At 36.7% G+C, this 25,224-nt stretch overlaps 1 protein-coding gene across 5 annotated transcripts in view; it reads right to left on the bottom strand.

The window, feature by feature from the left end:
- Positions 1-25,224, bottom strand: part of SYT16 (synaptotagmin 16) — a 227,862-nt gene that overhangs the window by 102,749 nt on the left and 99,889 nt on the right. For 4 of the 5 annotated variants that reach the window (XM_074327395.2, XM_074327396.2, XM_074327397.2 and 1 more), the window contains one exon: positions 24,020-24,199. In XM_074327395.2, the coding sequence (XP_074183496.1) occupies positions 24,020-24,199 (180 nt within the window). Of the gene's footprint in view, positions 1-4,752; positions 5,420-24,019; positions 24,200-25,224 lie in introns of those variants that run through there. The other variant, XM_074327394.2, reaches the window with a different exon arrangement.

Genomic DNA, 25,224 nt, shown 5'->3' with positions numbered 1-25,224 from the left:
TCTCTTTTGGAGATGCCTTTTGAGTGGCGCAACACCAAAATAATGACGACGCTTTCTCCTTATATACGCATATTGTTTTACACACTGTTTCTTCTTACAAGCGACGATAATAGCTTCCTGACATATATTCTTTCCTCCAATTTAGCCTCCAAACGGATACTAGAGTGATCCTTCTAAAACAGACCTCTGTTCATGTCACTCTTTTAGTTTCAGGTGTACAAAACAATGTAATAGTTAGACATTTATACCCTTCACAAAGTGATAACCCCCCCCCCAATGTACTACTTTGTTTCCCCGAAAATAAGACCTAACCGGAAAATAAGCCCTAACATGATTTTTCAGGATGACATTCCTTGAACATAAGACCTAATGCATCTTTTGGAGCAAAAATTAATATAAGACCCAGTCTTATTTTCGTTGAAACACGGTACCCCTCCGACATCGCATATAGCTGTTACATTCACTGTTGATTAACATCTTTTTGAGATTCCCAACTGCTTAGAGGATAAAAGCTAAATCCTTAACACAAAAAGCAAAGACCTTCCCACTTGCAGCCTAAGCTCTAACCTCACAATCCATCCCTGAAAATGTCTGGCTTGCCAACATGTCTGTGCTCACACCATTTCCTCCAATTGGAACGCCTTTCTCTCTCCACTCACCTGTTAAATTCTGACTGTGCTCACAGTAGGCAGTCCTACATCATCTGCTCTGTGGAAACTTTCCAGATCACCTTTGGCAAAATCATCCCAAAAGTCACTATGTACATAATTGTTGTAACTTTAAACAAACTTTTTTATAGGACTTGTTATATGTAACTATCTTCAAGCCTTACAGAACTCCTTTAGGGAAAACCATGATAATCCTCTACCCAGACAGACAAAACCTCCTACAAAAAGAGAAGACAAAAATTACCAATAGCAGGAAATAAAGAGGGAGATTACTATAAACCCTACAAACATTAAAATGATAACCAGAAAACACTATGTCCACAAATTCAACAACATAAATAAAATGAAAAAAAATCCTTGAAAAATGAAAATTGACAAAAATCACTTAAGAAAAAGACATACTGGGGGATCACTTCATAAATTATACAAATGTCTAACCTCTACAATGTACACCTGAAACTAATATAAAATAACATTAACTATCAACTATAATTTTAAAAAATAGTCACAGGATATAAAGTATAGCACAGCGAATATAGTCAATAATATTATAATAACTATGTACAGTGTCAGATGGGTAATAGACATATTGGGGTTATCACTTTGTGAGGTATATAAATGTCTAATCACTATGTTGTTTTGTATACCTGAAACTAATAATAAAAAAAAAGACATATAACTTGAATATTCCTACACATACAAAAGAAATTAAATTTGTATTTTGAAATCTTCCCACAACAAAAAATAAAATAAAATAAAATTCTAAGCTCAGTTGACTTCACAGGAAAATTCCAGCAAACATTTAATAAGTAAATAATACTAATTGAACACAAATTTGTCCAGACTATAGGAAAGGAGAAACATCTCACAACTCATTTTATGAGGCGAGCATTACCCAGATACCAAAACCAGACAGAGGTACTGCATGAAAAGAAAACTACAGACTAATATCCCTAATGAAAATAGAGGTTTTTAAATCCTCAACAAAATATTAGCAAATCAAATCCAGCAATATATTAAAATAATAATATACCATAACCAAGTGGATTTTATCCCAGGTAGGTAAGACTACTTAAACACTCAAAAATGTATCAGTATAATTCATTTCAACAGACTAAACAAGAAAAAAATCATATGATCTGCTTAACCAATGCAAAACACCATTTGACAGAATTCAAAATCCTTTTTGACAAAAACTCTCAGCAAATTGATATAGAAGGGAATTTTCTTCAACATGATAAAGAGCATCTACAGAAATCTACACCTAACTACTAAGTAATAGTGAAAGTCAAAGCTTTTCCACTAAGCTCAGGATCAAGGCAAAGATACCCACGTTCATCACTCATTCAAACTGATAATATAGTGTAATCAGTCAGGAAAAAGAATTAATAGACATAGATATTAAAAAGGAAGAAATAAAACTGTCATTTCTCTCACAGATTATATCATTGTCTATATAGAAAATCCCAAAATAGCTACCAAAAAATCTATTAGGACTAATTGGTGATAATACAAGGTTATTATACAAAAATCAGTATTATTTCTATATACTGTGTTTCCCTGAAAATAAGACCTAGCCAGACCATCAGTTGTAATGCGTCTTTTGGAGCAAAAATTAATATAAGACCCAGTATTATATTATATTATATTATATTATATTATATTATATTATTATATTATTATATTACATTATATAAGATCCGGTCTTATATAATATAATAATATAAGATAATATAATGGAATAGAATAGAATAGAATAGAATAGAATAGAATAAAATAGAATAGAATTTTTGCTCCAAAAGATGCATTAGAGCCGATGGTCTGGCTAAGTCTTATTTTCAGGGAAACACAGTACTAGCAAGTAGCAATTGGAAATTAAAAGTTATGAAAGTATTATTTACAATAGTATCTAAAAAAACAAATACTTAGGTATAAATCTAACAAAATACATAGGTGACCTATATGCTAGAAACTACAAAACTGATGAAAAAATTTAAGAACTAAATAAACGAAGTGATATACCATGTTCATGGATTGAAAAACACAATATTATTAGTATGTCATTCTCTCCAAACTGATCAATGAATTCAACACAACTCCAATCAAATTCACAACAATTTTTTTTAAATCAATAAGCTTATTCTAAAAATTATTTGAAAAAGCAAACAAACTAGATAGAACAGCCAAAACATTTTTTAAAATACAATAAAGTTGGAGGGCTCACATTACCTGATTTCAAGACTTAATTATAAAGCTATAGTGATCGAGACAGTGACCACTATTGGAGAAAGAATACAAATATACATTAATGGGAAAATATAGAGTCCAGAAACAGATCCATATGTATATAGGCAATAGGTTTCTGACAATGATGTCAAAGCATCTAATGAAGAAAGTATAGTCATTTCAACAAATGGTGTAGGAACGATTGAACATCAATATGGGGGTGGGAGAGAAAGCTCAATCTATATCTTGCATTATATAAAAAATTACCTCAAAATGAATCATAGCTCTAAATGTAAAACCCATAACTTTAAAATTTCTGGAATAAACCATAGGGAAAATAACTCTGGGGCCCTGGATTACACAAAGATTTCTTAGATATGACACCAAAAGCACAATTCATAAAAGAAAAACTATACCTAATATTGTGTTTGATGTTAAAGATACAGAAATGAATCTATGACATGGCCCCTACCTTTTGGAGGCTACAATGTAGTGAATAAACATCTCTTGAATGAATAAATGAATGCAACTGTTTTACTGCTGTTAGATTATTACAATTACAAAAGTGAACAAAAGCAAGTGTGATGCATCTATTGAGCCAAATTTATTAACAATTTTAAACATAGTTCAACTTCAGCAAGAATTTTCTAAAATAGGAATAGAAATTTCAAATCAAATCTAAGAAATCCTATTGGTTGCTCAGATATTTCTAGAATTTACTGATGATTTTAAAACATTTGAAATTGTTCTTATTTAGTTTATTAGATTCAGAAAGAATATCAGCCTACCTTGTTTTCTCCAATTTATTCTAGCATTTAATGTTACTTTAATTTGGGCAAAAGTATCAAGGAAACATTATAGAAAGAATACGAATTGTTTCCTCATTTTCCAAGACTTCATATATCTGCATAAAACATTTCCTTAAAAAGATAAAGCTAAGAGGAATCATGAATATAGATGAAGAGATTATGAAGTATTCCAGAAATGCCTGCTCCCTACAAGAAGAGAATTAATTACTTTACCTTTATATTACATAAAAGATCCAATAGTCTCCATGAACTATGTATGTATTACAACCACAAATCACATATACACACCTAATTCCTTTCTCTGCGTATCATGTAGCTCTCTGTCCCTCAGCCACATGGAATGTCCTGACTTAGGCTTAAAGCATTAGAAGTATGAAAAAATTTGTGCCAGCATATATAACAGCTGCTTTTACAAAGTTAATTATAGTTTCACCATATTCATCATATATTTATTGAAGGCCCATTATATGTTCAGTTATGACAGGATAGAGCTTTATAGGCAGTTTGTCTTAAATGTGTCCTTTCCATTCAAGGCTAAAGAAAACCAAGCTATTCTTATTTCAAAGATTTCTATCTACTGTCATCTCACATCATGTCTCAGTGAAACACTGTGAGAAGTGTTCTTGAAGTGTTAGCAACTGAAAATTTTGCAACAAGGATGGCTTTTTGCACAGGGTTTCACACTGAATAATATAGTAACATCTAGAGATTCCTAACCTAGTGAAAAAAAAAGAGAACAATTTAAAAGATATTTTTTTTAAAGCATGACATGTGCACAAGGGGCTTCTCAAACAGAACCCACAGATTCATTTTCACCATTTCACTTGCTCAGAACTACTGTTTTGGAATATAGAGCCCACAAACATGGATTTTCCAAAGTGTGATATATTGAAAATATCCCTACAGATTACATCTCTAAGAAGCCAGCGTATGTAAAGATATAAGAGAGAGACAAATAAAATTCATATGACAGCTAAAACAAATCAAAATAAAAGAATTAGAAATGTCCTTTGGAAGAACCCAGAGAAAATGATTACTGGCTAGCTTACCTTGCTTTTTTCCATTAACATTTTCTAAAATACCAGACAGTTGGCTCTCAAAGCCATGTTGAAGGCCACTCCTTTGCTTTTCAAGGTGATGTTCTTCCTCAGCAATAGAAGAAAGCACATGCGGTGGTTTCTGGTCATCAAGGGTCTGATTGGGCCACTGGGACATTATGGAACATGAGTCCTTTGCATGTTGGCTAAGTCTAGGGCTTGAACTTTGGGCCGAGTCCTGCAAATCACTATTACAACAGGAGAAGTGATCCACTTCAAGAAACAAGGAATTTGTGTCCTCTTGACTCCAATCATTGCTTTGTTCTTCATCTTCAAAGTAAGTTTCCTGAATCTGAATATTATCTAAGTCCTGGTCTAGCTTGTCACTCAATTTCGAGTCTTGTTTGCTTACGTTAACCAACGATGCAGATAATGCACCTCCCGCTTGCTGGAGAGCTTCATATGCCCGAGAAATCCAGGAAGACAGAGGCTGGAAGAAGTTCTGAGCATCCTGAGACGCCATGGCCAACACCATGGCCAGCTATCTGATGTCTAAAAGTCCAGTTGTTCAGGTCTTTTGGTACTCTGGACTTAATGTGAACTACAGAACAAGCATGATGAGAAATTAAATTGAAGGTCTCTTAATGGCTGTGAATATTTCACTCTCAAAACTTCTCAGCTGAAACAGAGGAAAGAAATACTTACACCTGTTAAAGTTACAACCTCAGACCCATCACCAAATGCCTAAAATCAGTGTCAAACAGCAATTAGGGACAAAAAGAGATCATCATTGAAATCTTAAGGAAGCTAAGTAAAAATGACTGTGAAAGTTTAAACATAAATTGCTACAATGCCTATTCACCTCCACAGGCATGTGTAAAAACTCCCATTACCAGTAATAGGATCTATTTATGTGAACTGAGAGAAGTCATCCCCAAAGACCAGACCTAACAGTGTGAAAAGAGTAAATGAATCTTCATTAAAAGGCAGTTGGATATGACATTTCAAAATACAAGAAAGGTTGGATGCTTCGTCTACAAACCTGCAGATCCCAGAGAGCAGGCTAATAAGCATCTCTGCTTCATGACACACAGATTTATCCTTTCAAAGGAAATGTGTGCCTGGAATTAAAAAGCTTTTAACAAATCTTAAAGTAGGAGTTTATATTTTTATGCAATTTCTAGAAATTGTATCTATTCTTGGGGAGCAAACAATCACTGGAAAACTGATGATGGCAAGTGGATTATGCAGCTAACTGGAGACATGTCTCTAGCATCTCGTTGTCTTTGTCTATATTCCAACCTCCCCAAGACAGCCTTCCACGCCACGACCTGTGAGACTCCTGAGAGGCTCTTCTTCCCACCAGATGCACAACCTGACGGAGGCAGCTAGAGGAGATCAACAGAGCAACACGGCACAATGAAGGATCAAGAGCTAAATATGTGCATTTTTACATATACACATGCATACACATATATATGAATATATACATATACATATATGTGTATTATATGTATATATGTATATATCTCATTGCCTTTACACTGTTCATCAATAGCTCAAGATAAATATTATAAATGACAGCAGAGCCTAAAATCACTGCTTGTACTTTCTAGCCCATCTCTTTCATAGCAATAGCTTCCTTCTGACCAAATCTATCAGCAATCCCATAAGTTTCAGCCCTCTTGACCTCAGGTTACTGCATTTGATATGATTGCCTATATTCTCCTAAAAATTTCTCTGTAGCTTTCGTGATACCATTCATGCATGCATTGACTCATTCAATAAACAAATATTGATTAAGTAACTATTAAGTGCTGGTACAATGCCAGGTATATAAGGTAACCCTGCGGCCTCTGCCCCCATGGAGCCCAAATTCCAGTTAAAGGGAAACTGAACTCTTTGCACTTTCTCCTTACACTGAATAATTCATGTGTCTGTCTTTCAGGCTCTTCCTTGTCTTCCCGCCAGACACATATATGCAACCACACATTGTCTTCTGGTTTCTCCTCCTCCCCCTTTAGTCTCATCAGCTGACAGAGAGGTAGTAAGGTCCTAAAGCCCTCCTGCTGGGAGAGGACTCTAATTCCTGAATCAATGAGTGTGAGGAGGTTTGGGGAGTGCAACAAGACAATGGGAGGAACCTCAGATCAATGGCTATTTATTAACCAGCTTGAAAGTATTTCTACATTTTCATGACTCACAGAGCCCTGCTTTTCATCCTGACTGAATGTCCAGCTGTGCCTGAGCTGTCCCCAATAATACTGCGCCACAGTCAGGACGCAGCCATTCCTCACCACTCATTGCTATAAAGCCACACTAACACACCAAGCATTTTCCAAGGTAACTGCTCTTGCCTGACTTCTGTTTTCTTTGCCAGGGATGCTTTCTCTCCCTCGTCTGCCTGGAAAATACTTCTTCATTCTGTACAATGAAACTACTATGTCTTCATCTACAATCAAAGGTGTGGCTTCCAGTGCTCTGACTGTGCCTTTGATATAAGGTTTCACTTGGTGTGGTAACTATTTGTCAATCTTCCTATCTCAGTGTACTATGAGACTGTAAGTGCTTAGACTGTGCTTATACTTAATAACTCTAGGACTCATACGGTAGGGACTCGATAAATGTTTGTTGAATGAATGAATGAATGTTATTAATGAAACATTTTAAAGCTAAATTGCCCTGATTCTTTCATTTTTCTTCATCTGTAAAGTGAAGTTAACTAGATGACCTCTCATAGTTCCTTTCTGCTCTAAAACCCAAGAATTTACCAGGATGGGCCAGAAAAGCAATGAAATATTGAAGCTGGATATATTCGGCAGTAAGTCGCCTTTTCAGGAATTGGTTCTGTACTTTTGTCAATAACCACTGTCAGATGATCTCAGAGTGACTGGAAAGAGGCCAAATCTCAGTCTATATATGAAACAATACCTAGTTGTTATATTCCAAAATACTTAAAAAAGAAGAGCATCTACAGCTAGAACCTGAAAAAACGATCTAGTTAGCAACACTGGAGCCCTTTCATTTTTGACTAAAGCAGCCTAAAGCCAAAGGGCTATGTGCTGGCAGAGTAACCATGGAGATAACTTTGCTGCTTGAGCAAATTTTAACTTGATTGGTAGAGCACGCCAAGGGTGATACCAGATATATACCTGGCAACCTGGTTCTTTGGGGGCTTTCTTACCACTGAGAAGACAAAGTGGCTTCTGGTATAATAGTAATAATAATAATAATAATAATAATAATAATAATAAAATAACATGAGAAAAAATAGACAAGATAATACAGTCTAGGTACATAGATTTAAAGGAAAAAAAACATATAAGGTCTGTGATAACTGAGAAGGCTTAGTATTTGAATTAACATAGTTCATGATATTTCTTATTATGAGAAGTTAAAACAAAAATGTGTGTGTGTGTATGTCTGTGTTTATGTGTATGTTTTTTATATACAAGCTCCTACCACACAAATATCTAGGGAAGGTCTACCACCTTTCCAAGTACGAAATAAACTAGCAATTTAATAAAGAATTATTGACAACTGACAAATACAGATGGAAGAAAAGCCATTGATATATTCCTAGGGGCTACATTTCTTTAAATAGTGTTTTAATTAGAATTATATTTTAGTTATAAAAGTATTTGATTTAATTAAGGTTATTTGAAACATAGGAAATGACTAAAGAGTAAACAGTAGAGAATTGTGTTTCTGTGGGGGGAGGGGGAACAATCAAATTCCTGAGCCATATGCTTTATCACATATTTTGATCATTCTCACCAAGGGTAATTGTAAACAGAAGTGTTCCATACCCAGAAAGATAATGCGCATGGTCCTTCAAAGGCTGTTAGTTAAATCTTTCTGCCCTCATTTTCCATCTGATGACAGATGCTTGGAGGGAGGGGGAGAGCTATGACCTAAGAAGAAATACCAGCTTCTAGGAGCTATGCCTTAAAAATCTGTTATTCTGGTGAAAACTAAAATAAAAGCCTGTATGCCTCTGTGATTTTTTAAAGGATTATCAGCTCCAGGAGAGATTCAGACAAATTCTGGGAGAAAATATAATGTTCTCAATAATATGGTCCACAGGTAACCAGTCCCCAAATCAAAATCTTATGTAAGTTCACCTACTAAAGTGTGTTCATGTTTAGCATTTTTTGAAGGAGAAGTTACCTTGGGAAAATTTTCTTTTTATTCTCTACCAAGATCTGTAGGGCAGTCATAGTAAAAGTGAAGACTCTCAGGTTTATTTATGTATGTACTACATAAATGTACACTGGAAACCTATATAACTTTACTAACCAATATCACCCCAATAAATTTAAAAAACATTTTTAAAATGAAAAAATAAATAAAATAAAGTGTCTTCTTGCAGCCATCAGTTAACTTCCTTGAGTCATTTATTGGATGTGGGTTACTTATTATTGACTTCCCAGAGTGGTCATGAGGCGAATTAAGTCTACAATTTTTATGACAATTATCATGCCTTTCAGAGAAAGGCATTCTGCATTACCTATTATGAATAGGAAGGCTTAAAAAGATGCATAATGCATGGAGTCAAAATAAGAACTACAAAACGGGCTGCAATCCATCTTTAACATGATTCAAGAGTCTACAGGTGTTTTCCTTTAAGAGCAAATTTGTTATGTGGATAGCAATATGTGCCATTGAGATGACATAGCTTTTGTAGCATTTGTCCAAAATCTGTTCTAAATGCTGGAATCTTAACAAATATAAAAATGGACTACTGAGGACTCTTTATGTCAATAACATGGACACAATACAGCTATATTGCCACTGCTGGGACATGGGCAATTCACTAGATCCTTTACCATTAGGCTTCAGTGGGACAGGTAATGTAAAGTGAAAAGTGAAACTATATAATCAAAATACACTTTTATCAGTGGACATTGAGAAAAACAAGACAGTATGAAGAAAAGAAATAGCAATGCTTTGGAATGACACAAAACAAGGCTCTGTGCTGGAATATCCGTCAGGTATGCCATAGCATAGGGCAAATCATGTTACCTGGGGCACCAAAATGTCTTCACCAGTGAGCAGTAGCTCCTGTCTTGCAAGTCACTATGGAAACTACTCGTACACTACACAATGTTTCTAAAATATGCAGAACAGAGCCCAGTCCAAAACAGGCACTCAATATCAGTTATTACTACTAAACCAAAATTTGCAACGTTTCAAAAGGCAAAAATATATTCAAGTCTTATAATCTTTTCCCTAGTGTGCTAAGACTGCAGAAAAATGAGACTATCATTGTAGCTAACATTTGCCAAACACTTTATAGTATGCAATTCTTTTCAACAACTTGTATGAATAAAAACTCTGTGAAAGATATTTTACAGTTGAAAAAACTGAGACTCAGAAAGTAAATGACTTGCCCTTAGGTTCATACCAATAATAAGGAGAAAGCTAGTATTCCAATTCTCCTTTATTGAATTCCAAATTCTTGCTTTAACCACTATTCCAAATCTTCACGAAATGCCAATAAAACAGTGAAGACACTAGAAATCAAAAAAGTGACGGTATGTTTCTAATAAGGGACCAATGCGGGGTTCAAAGCCAGGTGTTTCTGACTCCAAAATCTATTCTCATTCTGTTTCCACTCCACCTTGGCTACCTATTTCACTAATGAAACTCTTCAAAATAAAAAATATTGCAGTTACTTTTCCAAAATACGTGTAATAAAGTAAAAAAAAATTCTAAACTACTGCTCAAATCAAGCAATGGTTATTTTATAATATATTTTTCAAACTCTATCCAACGGACAGCTTTCTATTTGAGCATGATGATCTCAAAAAGACTAGGTTGGCTCAACAAGCTTTAAATTGCTCCGAGTTTTCCCCTATTGTAACAATCGCACCTTTTAATCGCACCTGACAACAGGGCAAAGACAAAAATTAACCTGCACCTTTTAAATATTCTCCAAGTTTTGTAAGCCCGTTGAGTATTTTGGAGTGTCTATTATATCCAAGGCAGAGAGAGACTTAAATATGCTCCACAAATACTCAGTGGTTACAAAAACACACAAGGTCTTCAGCATTTCCAGAGGGACTAGTTAAAGTGGCTTTAATGATACAAGTTTCTTAAGAGACCGTCATTGCTTTTGCACAGAAACCCATTTTCAAGCTCACATATAATAAAATTTTTCTTGAGGATTTAGGAATAAGTTATATTTTATTGATATTTAGCTTTTTACAGAATCCACCAAAATGAGGGAGAAAATTTCATTTTGCATCATCCTAGGTAAAGTGATCACGACAGACTTCCCACACGTGTGCACCTGTGTTCCAGGGCCATTGACACGTATCAACTTGCCCCAAATAAAAGAGATTCTGAAATCTCAAGTAACGTCCACATTATGAAGACATGTAATCAGAAGGTAATGTACTGAAATTGAGGAAGGCAAAATGCGGCACAATTAACAGGAATTACTCTCACACTAAGAGATTTACCAGATTGTTGATTTTTGCCCCGAGAAGAGATAGAAACATTATCAATTGAAAAGATTGTAGGCTCAAAAAATAAGGAAAAATTATGAAAAAAATGTAATCGCAGTCCTCTGAAAATAGATTAAGCAATTCTTTAAATATCAGCATTATTCAGTGTTTGTTAAAGTTTTTTATTAATTATAGAAGTAATATCAGCCTTATAAAAATTTGGTAAAAAAGGGGGTGGGATCATTTTTAATCTCTCCACCTTGACACAACCCTGATTTTTTCACATTTCTTCTATCACTTTTCCTTGTAATTTGTACAGAATTGTAATCTATTACATAGGAACCCAAGAGTTATCTTTAATAACTCCTTGTGCTTTACCTAGAATTCATCACCAAGGCCTATCCAATCTTCTATCTAAATAACTCTTGAATATGTCTGCTTTTTTTTTAGCTGTACAGATAATACCTAAATCCAAGTCACCATCATTTCCCATCTGAACCACTTCAACAGGATTTTAAGTGATTTCTTTGCGTTTTACTCCTACCTCATGTTTCTATACAACAGCCTTTGTGGGTCTTTTTAAGATATATATTTGACCAATCATTCAGTGTTTACAATGACTTAAAATTCTTTCCCATTGCTTCTAAGATAAAGTCCAAAACCCTCTACAAGACTCAGAAGGCCATACATGGTTTGACCCCTTCTTATCTTTAGCCACTCTCTATTTGCTCTCGGTTGGTTAGCATCTGGCCTCCTTTCAGCATCTTACTTCCCCAGGCTCCTCCCTCCACACTTCCCGCTCCTGTTTCCCAATGCCCACTCATTTCCTTTCAGAGCTCAAGTTAAACTTCACTTGATGGATGCTTTGCCTAACAACCAGCCCGCCATAATCCAGGCTCCATTATATGTCCTCCTTCCCTGAAATATTCTCTCATAACACCTCTTATTATTAACACTAACAATAATTGTAGCTCATTGATGACTTACATAACTATTTCTTTTAACATCTGTCTTTTCTACTAAACTAGCAGCTCCATGAGATGAGGTCGCAGGTTAATTTTTGTCTTTGCCCTGTTGTCAGCATCTAGTTAAATGACCACCGTAGAATAGGTAATCAATAGTTTTGAATATCTGAATATACACACATAATACTATATCCTGCTTCTTTCGTTTAACATTTTCAATGCATTTTGCATGCTTCCACAGTCTTTTGCGTTTACCATTTTTAATGATTTAATATTTTAAAAACTAAATTTTCCGTGAGGACCTGAATACCTTTTTCCAAATTCAAATCTATGAAAGTCTCTATTCTTATAATAATATGCAATCCTTTACATATCAAGAAAAAATATCCAGTATTCTCCATTAGAATGAGAATATCACTAAATTATATTAATTCAGATATCATAACTTTGACATTTATAAGAGCCTTGACTGGAGCTAGGCTAAAGCTGACTTCTATATTTACTATTAAAATAAAACAAAAATATATGGCTGGCTAAACAAGATAACAATCATCAACATAAAAATATTTCAGGGGACTATTTACCTTACAATTATTCTTATGTTTTTCATTAAGAGGTTAGGAGTAGGGCCTAGGTTTTTATTTTCTAATCAGCTGCCAAATAATGCTGATACTGCTGGTTCACTGACACACTTCGGACAACAAAGTTTTATTAAGATATGATTTACAGGTCATAAAACCCTCCCATTTTAAGTGTATAGTTCAACAATTTTTAGTCAGTTCATTGAGCTGTGCAACCATCATTATAACCCAGGGTTAGAACATTTTTATCACCTCAATAAGATCTCTCATGACCATATACAATTAATCCCCATTCCCACCCCAGGCAACCATTAATCAATCTACTTGCTGTTTTTATAATTTGTCTTTTTGGGCATTTCATATAAATGAGATCATACAATTTTTAAAAAATAGTTCTGAGAGACTGGAAAATAACACTGGAGGCTAACTTCCTGTAAGATCCAGGTATGGTTTTCATAAATTTTAAACTGTATGCAACATGTTAGATGAATAAGTTTTTTTCCTGGAGATGATGTTCCTATCTTTTTGAAAGTCTCAAAAGGATCCCTTATACTCAGTTACTGCAATAAACAGCGTGGATCGGAGAGGTTAGACTATCTTTGAAAGATACTCTGCATCCAACAATCAACACAAGTTTTAATCTGGTTCCCACTATGTTTGTGATGAGGGAAATATAAATCTTTCACCTAATGAAATTTTCACCTATAGCCAGAAAACCATTCTAGCACAAATTATTAATCTATTGCACATGTTTTTGCTTCATCCCAGGACATGGCCTCAAATTCTTATTTATACTAGCCCCTTTCTGTGAATGAATGAACATATCAATATTATTAAGTTGGAACTCTCAATCTAAATTAGTGCTAACAAGTGTTCAATATTTTTCCTTATGTTTTCCTTTCATTTGTTTACACAAGCTTCAAACTAAGCAGGTATTAACATTGTTTATTACTAAAATGACTATTGCTACACATTTTATCTCCTTCATTAGTGGTTATCAAAATAAGGTCTCCTGGGGTCCTTAATGACTGGGCTCTTAGAATAATAATGCTAATAACATACAAATGTCAATACTTCTGTGTCTGGCAAACATTAATAATCAGATCCCCCTGGGATCCCATCAAAAGCAGCAGCCTAAATGGGATCTCTGTGGTTAGGTGGGAGGCATCTGACGTCTCTCAGGTCTACCCAGCCAAAGTGGCCCCAGTCAAAGAACATTGGAAAGCACTCCTTTTACATTTCCTTTCCACTGGCAGAGGATTTCATGTAAGAACTGGGAAGCACTGTTTTCTCAGCATGATAATGGAGCCAAACGTTCCTAACTAATTCCACATACATGTACGATCCATTTTATAGCATTATATTCAGTTACAGTGATTATACCTATTTGGTTAAACAAAAATGCAGTTTATATTTCTATTCTAAGCAAACAATGCCTTTTACTTTTTTCATCTCTTTCTCTTTCAATCCTTCCAATTTTTCACTATGGAAGCTTGCTTGCTGAGGAACAGCAAATACCTCTACGGTCTTCTGTTAGCACAGTTCAGTTCAACTAGGATTTACTACCATTTACCCATAATGAATGGATTCTGCTTTCTAGTAGCAAAATACTAACATTGCATTCCAAAAAGAATACTAGTATGAGTATTCTCAGATTTATTATCTGCAATAAATCAGATAATGGAAAGGAAAATCCTCCAAGTGATATGGAAAATGACATTACATGTTGGCATCCCATTTCTAAACACAAAATACACACTTTGGTTAGTTTCAGATTATTTGGGGAAATTCTAAATGGAACACTTGCCCTGAAATGTTCTTGAAACTAATTCTCGTTAGATCTTGGACTATAAAGCCAATCCATGGGAAAAATAAAAATCTAAAAGGACTCTACATCTTTCCCACATAGAATGATGAGGTACCAAGTACAAGTTTAATAAACATTACTTGTTTAGGGGCAGAAGAGTGATGGATTTGGGAGTATGCAAGACCAACTTTAAAAAAAAAAAAAAAAAAAAAGATCTTTCTGCTAAGGAGTAAAGGTAAAACATTGAGAGTTCACCAAACTTTCCATAATGTGCCTTATAATGCCATGATTTGAATTTTGCTTTAAGGTAATTTAAAAAGGAACATTCAAAGAATTAATGCCCTAAAACGAAGGTTTTCTCCATCACCCTCTCTCATGTCAAGTGGCCCACACTTCTGTAGAATGACAATTACATTCTGTAGAATGTAAATTACCACTCTGTCATCAATGCTCACTGGGGAAAAACAAGAAAGAACAGCAGTTTTTAAGCGGATAGCAATTTTATTCTATAAAACTGACATTAATTGTTCTTAAGTATTAAGAACTGTTTTTGAGGAATCAAAGTATAGAAACTAAGAAAATTATTCAAAATGTTTTTGGAATTCCTAAATTCACACCTTCAAATAATACCTGTCACCTTGTCATTAAACCTCAGTCAGAAAGTCTGAAATAATACAGGCTTCAAATTATCGTGAGAGCTTTTGTGAATAAGGCATTTGCTCCTAAGGGTGGGTTTTAGAAGAATTGAGATGTTTTCATGGAAACGTAAAACCATAGACATGCCCTTTCTTTCACTTTAATCTGTCAGGCTAAGAAAAATGATGAGATTTTAAACCTATTATACCAATAACTAGTTTAAAACAGATTATTCAAAGAGCTAGTTAAGTATATAAACTTATAGACACCTATTTCAATGCAGAAACAGTGATCCGTGCTACCAACTCTTCTACTCAATTGATAATCCCTCTTCCCTGCTACCCACCCATCAACTGAATTTTTCTTAAGGCCTGCATCTCTTTAAAACACAAGAAGCATTACTGTCTTGCTGACAAGAGAAGCACAAAAATCAACATTCTCCAATAAATGTAACTTTTGCCACCCATGGATTCCTCCAGACATGATGTATCTCTAAGGTATTATAGAGAGAACTCTTGTTAATGATTCCATCTTTTAGCACATGCAAACAAACGCATAAGCTTTAAATTTACAAGCCATTTCTGCATCTACAAATGAAGATGACATGTTCACCTTCACTGCATCAAAATCCCTCAAAACTACCTATCAAGTTGCTGAGATAGCTGCACTATCCCAGCAAAAAGATGTGTATTTAAGGCTTCCTCAGATCACCCAGGGGACCCATGCTGCAGAAATAAAGTAAGAATTTCAGTCTACCAAGCAATAAACATTTACTGGGTGCTTCTATGTGGTCTACCAAGATCTACCAAGGTTTACTGAGATCTACGTAGAATGCTCAGTCATAAAATTCCACGCTATGGCTATTTCAAATACAAAAAGGTTCAGAGTTTCTGCCCAAAATTAAGACTCAGGATGATACACACACACACACACACACACACACACACACACACACACACACTCATATGTCATATAGTCATTAATAAAGTGAAAAATCATGAAAAAAATTCTCTGAAGCTTTTTAGTAGTGATGTTGTTTAGGGATTTCTCAAACTTAGGTGTTAAACATTTCCACAGCAATTCATACTTACAGAGAGCTTCAAATTTGTTTTTACTAATATCCTAGTATCACAGAGGACGCTCAAATGCCACAAGGAGAGTGTGTTTGTAAGGCAACTCATTAAGCACTCTTATGTAAATAGCTCAGAAAGCAGAGCTGCTTATAGTCCAACTGTAAATGTGCCCAGATCTGCTGAATGACTTTCGGTATCCTCACAACCTTTAATCTAACGTCCCCATCTCCAGTAATCAGCTAGTTGTATAACGTTCATTTGCTGGGTCAAATTCTTGAGCTGGGGACTATAATCCATCGTCTAAATTGCAAAAACATAAAAAATAAAAAAAAATTAAGGATGGAGATTTTAAAGGGACAGATCTATTCCCTCTTAAGCAAGGAAAACAAAGAAATGGAGACAATAGGGTATACTTTAGAAATGAATTGTTTTTCTTAATAATCGTTTGAAGCTGAGTGAGAGGCAAATGGGGTTCATTATACCATCTACTTTCCTGCGTGTTTCAAAATTTCCATAATAAAAAGTTGGTTTGCTTTTTAAATGAAGATTTCTTCCCAACCTCCCAACCATAATACACTGAAGAAAACAAGAACACAAACAGAGATGTTAAGTAAGCTCCTGTGGTGGCTAATTTTATGTGTCAACTTGGCTGAGTCACAGTGCCCAAATATTTAATCAAACATTACTCTGGATATTTTTGTGAGGGTGTTTTTTGTGGGTGAGATTAACATTTAAAACAGTGTACTGTGTATAAAGCAGACTGCCCTCCATAATGTGGGTGGGCCTCATCCAATCTAAGATCTTAACAGAACAAAGACTGACCCCCTGAGCAAGAACTTCTACCAACAGATGACCTTCAGACTTCAACTGCAACATCAGCTTTTCCCTAGGTCTCTAGCCTATCAGCCCACCCCGCAGTTTTTGGACTTACCAGCCGCCATAATCACATAAGCTAATTCATTAAAATAACACCTCTCTCTCTCTCTCTCTCTCTCTCTTCCTCCCTCCCTCCCTCCCTCCCTCCCTCCTCCCTCTTTGTCTCCATATATATATATATATATATATATATATATATATATATATATGTATGTATTTTATGGTAGGCTAACTGAAAAGTTTGTAGTGGCCATTGTGACCTATATTAGTAAGGATTTTCCAGGGAAACGGAACCAATATATTCTCTCTCTCTCTCTCTCTCTCTCTCTCTCTCTCTCTCTCCCCCCCCCCATATATATATTTAATTCATTAACCCTACTAAATGTGAAGTATGAAGACACTAATGCTGGTTATTTACAACTGTAAGATGCGCACATGGCCAAATGCCTTTCTTCATCTCAAGGAGCCAAAATAAAAAATGACTAAAAGTAAATCCACCCATATGTGCTGGACAGTACACTTTACATTGTTATTTTTACATCTGTTTCCGATTCTGATTCATACCATTTTGCAAAATTTGTCATTGCTCTTTTTTACTTGGGCATAAAAGGAAAATGGAATGTAGTCTAAACCATTCAGAAAACACTGGGAGTTATATAGATGGGATGGCCAAGCTCTTCTGTTTTGATCAAATACACTAAAAATTGGTAGAATGCTCAGAATCTTGAATATAAATTAGACTTGGTTGTAATTTGACAACTTTGAATAATTTTATACAGTAGACACTTTCCTAAATAATCTTATTTTTTAAATCTCTGTGCAGAATGAAACTGCTGGTAGTGTCAGGGTACATACGGGGTGGTGGGGAGGGAAAGCATTATGAAGGAGAAAGCTGGTTTACTGAGCAAGGTAGAAGAGAGCTGAACTAGCATGGGAGGAAAATATGCAGGGAACCATCAGATGGATAGTTTGTGGGCAAAAGCAAAGGTGGATTGGGCCAGTGTCAACACTCTGCCCTTCCTGACCTGAAAGAGGAAGTTAGCCAGGAACCTACCCCTTCCATCAATGGTACTCTACCCTGGACACACCTGTAAAGCACTCAGCATTCTTTTTAAAGCTACATAGTCTGTCCTGCCACTGTCACTCCCTGTTCTGACAGGATTCGTTTGCAATGGGATTTGGGCGCTGATATTTTTTAAAAGCTTCCCAGGATTGAGATCCAATGCACTTCAACTGGGCTTACAGTTGGAAAGCACCCTGGTGGCTGATTACAGTCTGTTCGTATATATCTGACAGGCTTTTGTTATAACTCTTTATAAGAATCATTTTAACCCCAGAGTGGGAGTGTGGAATACCACTGTTCAGGGAAAATGGAGAAAGAGAATCTTGCATCCCATTCTTCATCAACTCTCCTAATTTGTAATGCTTGAAAACCATTTCTAAGTAATGCTTCCTCCTCCTATCCCAATGTAGGGTGCTGAATGGTGGCCCCTAAGAGATATGGCCCCATCCCAATTCCTGGAACCTGTGAACATTGAAAGGGTCTTTGCAGATGTACTTAAGTTAAGGACCTTGAGATGAGAAGATCTTCCTAGATTATCAGGGTGAGATCTACATGCAGTGACAAGTGGCACAGAGAGGACAGACACACACAGAAGGACAGATACACAGAGACAGGGGCAAAGGTTGGAGTGATACAGCCACAAGTCAAAGAATGCCAAGAATGGTCAGAAGCCACCACAAGCTAAGAGAGACTGTGGACCTGCTGACACCTTGATTTTAGATTTCTGGTCTCCAGAATTGTGTGAAAAATAAATTTATGTTGTTTTAAGATATCAAGTTTGTGGTAATTTACATGGTAGCTCCAGGAAACCAAGCTATCCACCAAACCCTCCTTTCCCCTATTTTTCTCTCGTCCCAGAAGTTCAAAAGCATGAAACAGTGGATTGAGTTGAGAAGATTAGGTGGGTAGAAAAAATGGTGCAATTAAGATCTTGACCTCTGGCATTAGACCATAAGTCCCAGTTTTGCCACTTAATAGCTTGGAAAGAAATTCATTTCTCTAAGCCTAAATTTCCTCAATTATAAAATAGAGATTCTAATAGTACGTACTTATTGAATTGCGTAATGGCAAAGTTGTACTTGAACATATTCTGACCTAAAGGCAGAAATGAAATAAAAAATATTTGACGACAGCAGCCATCATGACCCAAGCAGAAGGAACTGGGGCCGGTTGGAGGCCCCTGCTGGACCAGAAGCGAACCATTTAGTTGCAAGTGAGGAGGTGGGGGTGGTCTTGCGGACGGACCAATCAGCTGGGCCTTTTCACCAACGGGTCGGGAGAAATTGTCAAATGGTAACCACCTTACTGCTGAGCTACACCTGGCACAGCCTTAGTGCTGAGCAGTAGCTGAGTACCAGCTTTGCCTAAACACAAAAGCTGCCTCCGCGCTGCCTCACAGGGCTCTTGTCTTTCTCTATCGCCCGCTCTTGCCATGCTCAATATTGAGAAACTACATTTCAACTTGCCCCCTCCAAGTAAGTTGGTCAGTTTTATTTTGGATAAATATTCAGCTTGGGGATTTCCCCTCCTGTCCTTCAGGGGGCGCAGGAAATAGGTGTAAGCTTATTTACTGTGATGGACTGTTCCTCCCTGCTGGCTCCCCTGCGCTCCCGAGCACTCGGCCTCTCTGCCGCTACAGCATCCCTAGGAAGTAGCCATACCTGCAGTGCCTCCTGGTGATCATTCCAGGCAACACAGTATAGAACTGGCAAGACCTGCGGGCAAAATGCAAATGGAGGGCCCTGAGTTCAGAAATCATTCAGAAGTTCAAGGTGGCAACAGCAGAGCATTAAACCGAGCACAGGGACCAAAGCATGGGGACCTGTGTGAGGACAGCTTGAGCAACCATGGAGCCAGCCCTGATTCCAGGGGCTGCAGGTAGTTTACCCCCGAGCCTCCAATACAGGCCCACCCCACCCCAGAGTGCAACAACTCTCTGGCAGATACACTGACACTTACTCCCTGCTGTCTTCTCCTCCCCACCGGGTCATGCAGAAACTTCTAAAACCCATTTGACACGAACTGCTCAACTGAGAAAGTATGGGAGTGTCTTCTAAAGTTATCTCTTCTTCTATCCCCACCAGTATGATCTATCCACTACAGTCACCCAGGCCTACATGGGACACGAGTGAGGCAGTCCCCTGCCATTGTTCCAGATGGGAAGCACATGACACTCTGCTTTCTGCTTCTTCCTCAAGGATTCTGAGCTTCAAACCACAACCACTTCAACCCCACCCCATACCTGCCACCCTTCTCACGGTTCAGGCAATGTCCCAAGCCCTCGAAATCTCTTCCTCTGACTTCTTTCTAGCCATTGGCTGCCCTTTTCAGCAGCAGAAGAGCTTTCTTCTTCACCTCTCTGCCTGGGAGGAATTGCCCTTATATCACATCCTTTATCCTTTCTACATTGTGCCTCTTAAAAGGAAGCTCCAACTTTTGAATTTTGCTTGTGATACATAGAGAAAGCTTTTTGGGGGGCGGCAGAGTGGGGGTGGAAATCTCTTTCTCAAAGCTAGGCTTCTTTAAAAAATATCTCACTATGGAACTTTTATTATTAAATGATTTTTTTATCTCAAAGTTGAACAATGAGTTCTTTATTCCGAGGGTACAAACACTTCCCCCAAAATGATCATTGTCAATAAACAACACACATAACTTGTATAAAGAAATCAAATAATGCATGGAACATACTTAGCAGGTATATGGCAATAGTAAATGCTAAATATATGATTGCTACCAATTATCATTCTCTATTATTATTACCTGTGTTATTGGAAAGAAACAGTTTCCATTACTTTCTCCCCTTACCTAAATCCAGATATGTGTAAATTCTCTCAACTTTGAAAAATATGAATCCTAACAGAAGGCAAAGTATTTTTGTCAGGTAAATTATTTTGCATAGTAGGTTCAGAAAATAAACTTACATTCCAGCATGATATGACCACACAAACAAAAAGAATCATTTTATTCCTCAGAACTTCACATAGATTCAATTATAATGATTAGGTTTCTGATATTCAGCCATTATTTTGATCTCTAGAAGTGACAATTTCATATGGTTCAATCTAAGAGTAGGATGATCCAGTTGATTTTTTTCATGACTTTTATTAGGCCTCCTTCCATTTATGGACTAAGACCTAGAGAAGAAATTGCTATGGTAACACTAAGAATCAAACAGAATCACACAATAGGAATTGGGAGAAACCTAGTATAGACTCATCAATTTGCAAATCAGGACTTAAGGCCTACAGAGATGAAGTGAGCTTTCCAAAATATCGTGGCCAATTAATGGCAAAACTAAGCTCTGGCTGTCTACACCGTGCTTCTTTCCACCACACCAGGCTGCCTTCCTTACTTCTTTACATTTGTCAAAATATGTTAAAAACATCACTGAGAAATCAGTGCTCTGAGGATGATAATTAAGGCAACTATCAAAAGTTAAATAAAATCAAGAGATAGAAGTATGTTTTTCAAAGACTTTTGATCAATGATAAACTTGTAAAAGGAGAAATGTCAAAATGAAGGTGTTTGCTTCAGAGACATTCTAATTTGGAGATTCTCCTGATTAAACTGTTTTAAAGCCCCCTTTGTGTCCCTACTTGAGTTGTGAGACATGGGTTTTTCAGTGTTTCTTGAGCTAACAGCTTCTGGTTCATGCTTTATTGTTATCTTCAGGCCTCAACTTATTTACAAGCATAATTCATAATTGTCTCTAAAACACTGTAACATGTCAAACAAGAAAAAAGGAAATATATTAAAAAGCTCTAACCTTCATTCTTTGTAGCCATTATAATTTGCAAAGGAGAAAACATCACCAACTTTAACCTCCCAATTTAAGTAATGAATACAATGTGTTCACATGTGGTGTCATTTCTAGAAGCCATTACTGTGACTAATATTTTATTAGTGCTGCACAGCTATAGATAAAGTTCTATTAGAACTTTCACCACAAGCACTATATTAGTATCTATACAAAACTGACTCGTTTAATTTATACCAACTCTGTAGGGGATGTATTGATAATCCCAATATGCAGATAAGAAAACTGAAATTTAGAAAGTTTCCATAACTGTCCAAGGTCACACAACTAGTGACAGAATCACTATGAATCTACCTCCATACCACCCCATGACCAAGCAGAAGTCTATTCATCCTACTCACTTGTGTCCCTGCCAGAACAGTAGTGGCCAAACCATGTGTAAGTCCCAGATTTCATGTGACAAACTCTATTTAAAATATTCCAGTCTATTTTTCAGAAGATGAGTCAGATGTCCCAAGTGGAGTTCAAAAAATAAGGCCACTGCAACAGCAGCAATGCCAAATCGATTTCCAGATCTGCAGTGTACACCCTTCTATTATCATCTCCTATGGCTATTTTAAAATACTCCCACACACTCTGATACTCTTCCCTTCCAACGTGGAGCCTAATTCCCCTTCCCTTGAGTGCAAGCTGTATTTAGTGAATGAATAGAATGTGGTAGAAGTGACAATGTATGACTTCCCAGACTAGCTCATAAAAGCATAAGGGGAACTGTGGCTTCCTCCTTGCTCTCCTCTCTTGGGTCACTCACTCTGGGGGAACCAGCTGCCATGCCATGACTACATTCAAGTAGCCCTGTGGAGGGTTCCATGTGGGTAAGGACTGAAGCCTTCTGCCATCCTGGAAATGAGTCCATCAGTCCCAATCAAGCATTGAGATGACTGCAGGAGAAATTCTACCTGCAGCCTCATGAAAAACCTTGACCTAGAACCACCCAAGTAAGCCAATCCCAAATCCCTGAACTTCAAAGACTGCGATAAGGACCATTTGCTGTCTTAAACTCTTAACTTTGGGGTAATTTGTTATGACGCAATAGATAATTAATATGCACTTATGCCTGAATTATGCCTTTTTTTATAACAAAGCGAAAAGCTGAACTACCCATGGCTACAAAGGCTGCCATATCAGTAAACCAAATATTCTCCTTGGTCCACTTAGAATATACCCAGGAGGCAAGGTGACTAGAAGGTGTTTTCCTCAAGGCTTTTCCCTTGCTGAAAAAAATAATGTAAGACTGTTCCTCCACCAGTTACATCATGCCCCATTCCCAATGCATCATGGGAGAGAAGGGTCAGAATCAGACTAACAAAAAAAAAAAAAAAGAGCAAAATTGTTACCTGTAAGATAAGAGGACTATCTTTAAATGTCCAGCTTCTGTTGATGACACCCATCACTCTGTGATAACATCCTATATCACAAAGTTCTACACTGCAGCAACTGAACATAGAACACATCCTTTAAAAGTAGGAAGTCAGTTATTTCTTTAAGTATGTTATTTCCCCCTTTCAAAGTGAGGGCAGTTAGTAAACAATGTAGTAGATTCAATTAATTTAAAGAGTAAAAAGCTTTTGGAAAAGTGACTGTTGCCATATGAGGTGGGGAGTGGTCCTGAGCTCTGAAAATCTCAGAAATAGCTCACTGAAGTAAAATGTCAACTCTGTTCCAACATAATGAAGCTAAAACACATCAAGGCTCATGTCAGTCAAAAAAAATTTTTTTTTCTTCAAGCATTAGTCAGAGGGAAACTCAACACAGACATCTAAAAAGCTAAGGTGGGAATTGGTCATCAACCAATCTGCTGTTCAAACTCGAAAGAGAGCTAATGTATTCTTTCATAAAGCTAATATATTCTTTAGTGATGTCCATTCATCATGTCCACCGCAGCGGCAGCCAAACAGCTCATGTGTGATTTCTTAATGGGCCCACCGTGGAAACAGTCCCACTCTTCTCCTGACCCAAACCACAGCGCGTTGCCAAGCTCTGGAGAAGTGAAGCGGAATGCTTACCCAGCCCTTTGGGGATCCCAGTCTTGTCTTTAGAGTGCTTTCTTTTCCCTCGTTGCTCCAGGCATGGAAGGCCTCCTAGGTTTTCAAAACACAGTTTCTTGTTGATGAAAAGGAAGAGGACAGCCAGAAGAACCATAAAGACTCCAACTGCAGACAAGAAGCCAATGGCTTCAGGAGGAACTGGCAAGAGAACACAAAGGAAAACATATCATCACAATTACAGTGACCCAACTTTTAGTTCTAATACATGATCAAATTTATTCAGAACCTTAATGTTTACTAATGAGAATGGCAAATACTCTGTAAGTCCTGACTTGCTGGCACCCCCAGGACAATGTACAGGGAAAAGGAAAAGGACTATTCCAGGTACATTCTTCGAGTCTGGTTCCTCAGACAACAGACTTCCATACCTTTGCCCATGTGGTTCCTTCTACCTGGAATACAACTCTTCTTGCTCCTGTCCTCACCCTAACATTCAACTTCGAGCATGCAAACTATAAGGGAGCTATCCAAATGCGTTGAGCTATAAATGGTTGACCAGTGTTATAAAAGCAAATCTCTGGATTAAAAAACTGTGGTACATTTATACAATTGAGTATTATGCAGCCATAAAGCAGAAAGAAATCTTACCATTTGCAACAACATGGACGGACCTAGAGAACATTATGTTAATTGAAATAAGTCAGACAGAGAAAGACAAATACCATATGATTTCACTTATATGTGGAATCTAAAGAAAAGAATAAATGAATGAACTAATCAGAAACAGTTTCAGAGACATAGAGGAAAAACTGAGGGTTGCTAGATGGGCGAGGTGTGGGGATAAGGGGGAAGGTGAGGGGATTAGAAAGCACAGTCAGTAACCACAAGATGGCCACAGGATCACGAAAGTTAATTTGAGGAATGTAATCAATAATGTAAAGATTTTGTAGGGTGTCCGATGGATACTTGTCTTGTTAGGGAGACCACCTCAGGGATGATGTAGATGCCTGATCACTGCCCTGTACACCTGAAGCTGCAGCTGAACAATAATGAATGTCAACTACAAGTTTATACATATCTATATGTATATATATATTATATATATATAACATATATGTATATATATAGAGATATGTATACAGTTACAAGAAGTGTAGTACAGCATTAGGAATAGAGACAGTGGAAATGTAATGGCTGTGTGTGATGTCAGAGGGATTGTGAAT

Source organism: Rhinolophus sinicus, chromosome 3, assembly GCF_057876585.1.
Source record: "Rhinolophus sinicus isolate RSI-liver-muscle chromosome 3, RSI-T2T, whole genome shotgun sequence".
Taxonomy (NCBI): Eukaryota; Metazoa; Chordata; class Mammalia; order Chiroptera; family Rhinolophidae; genus Rhinolophus; species Rhinolophus sinicus.
The sequence above is the reverse complement of the archived record's forward strand: the minus strand, read 5'-3'. Positions and strand labels throughout refer to the sequence as shown.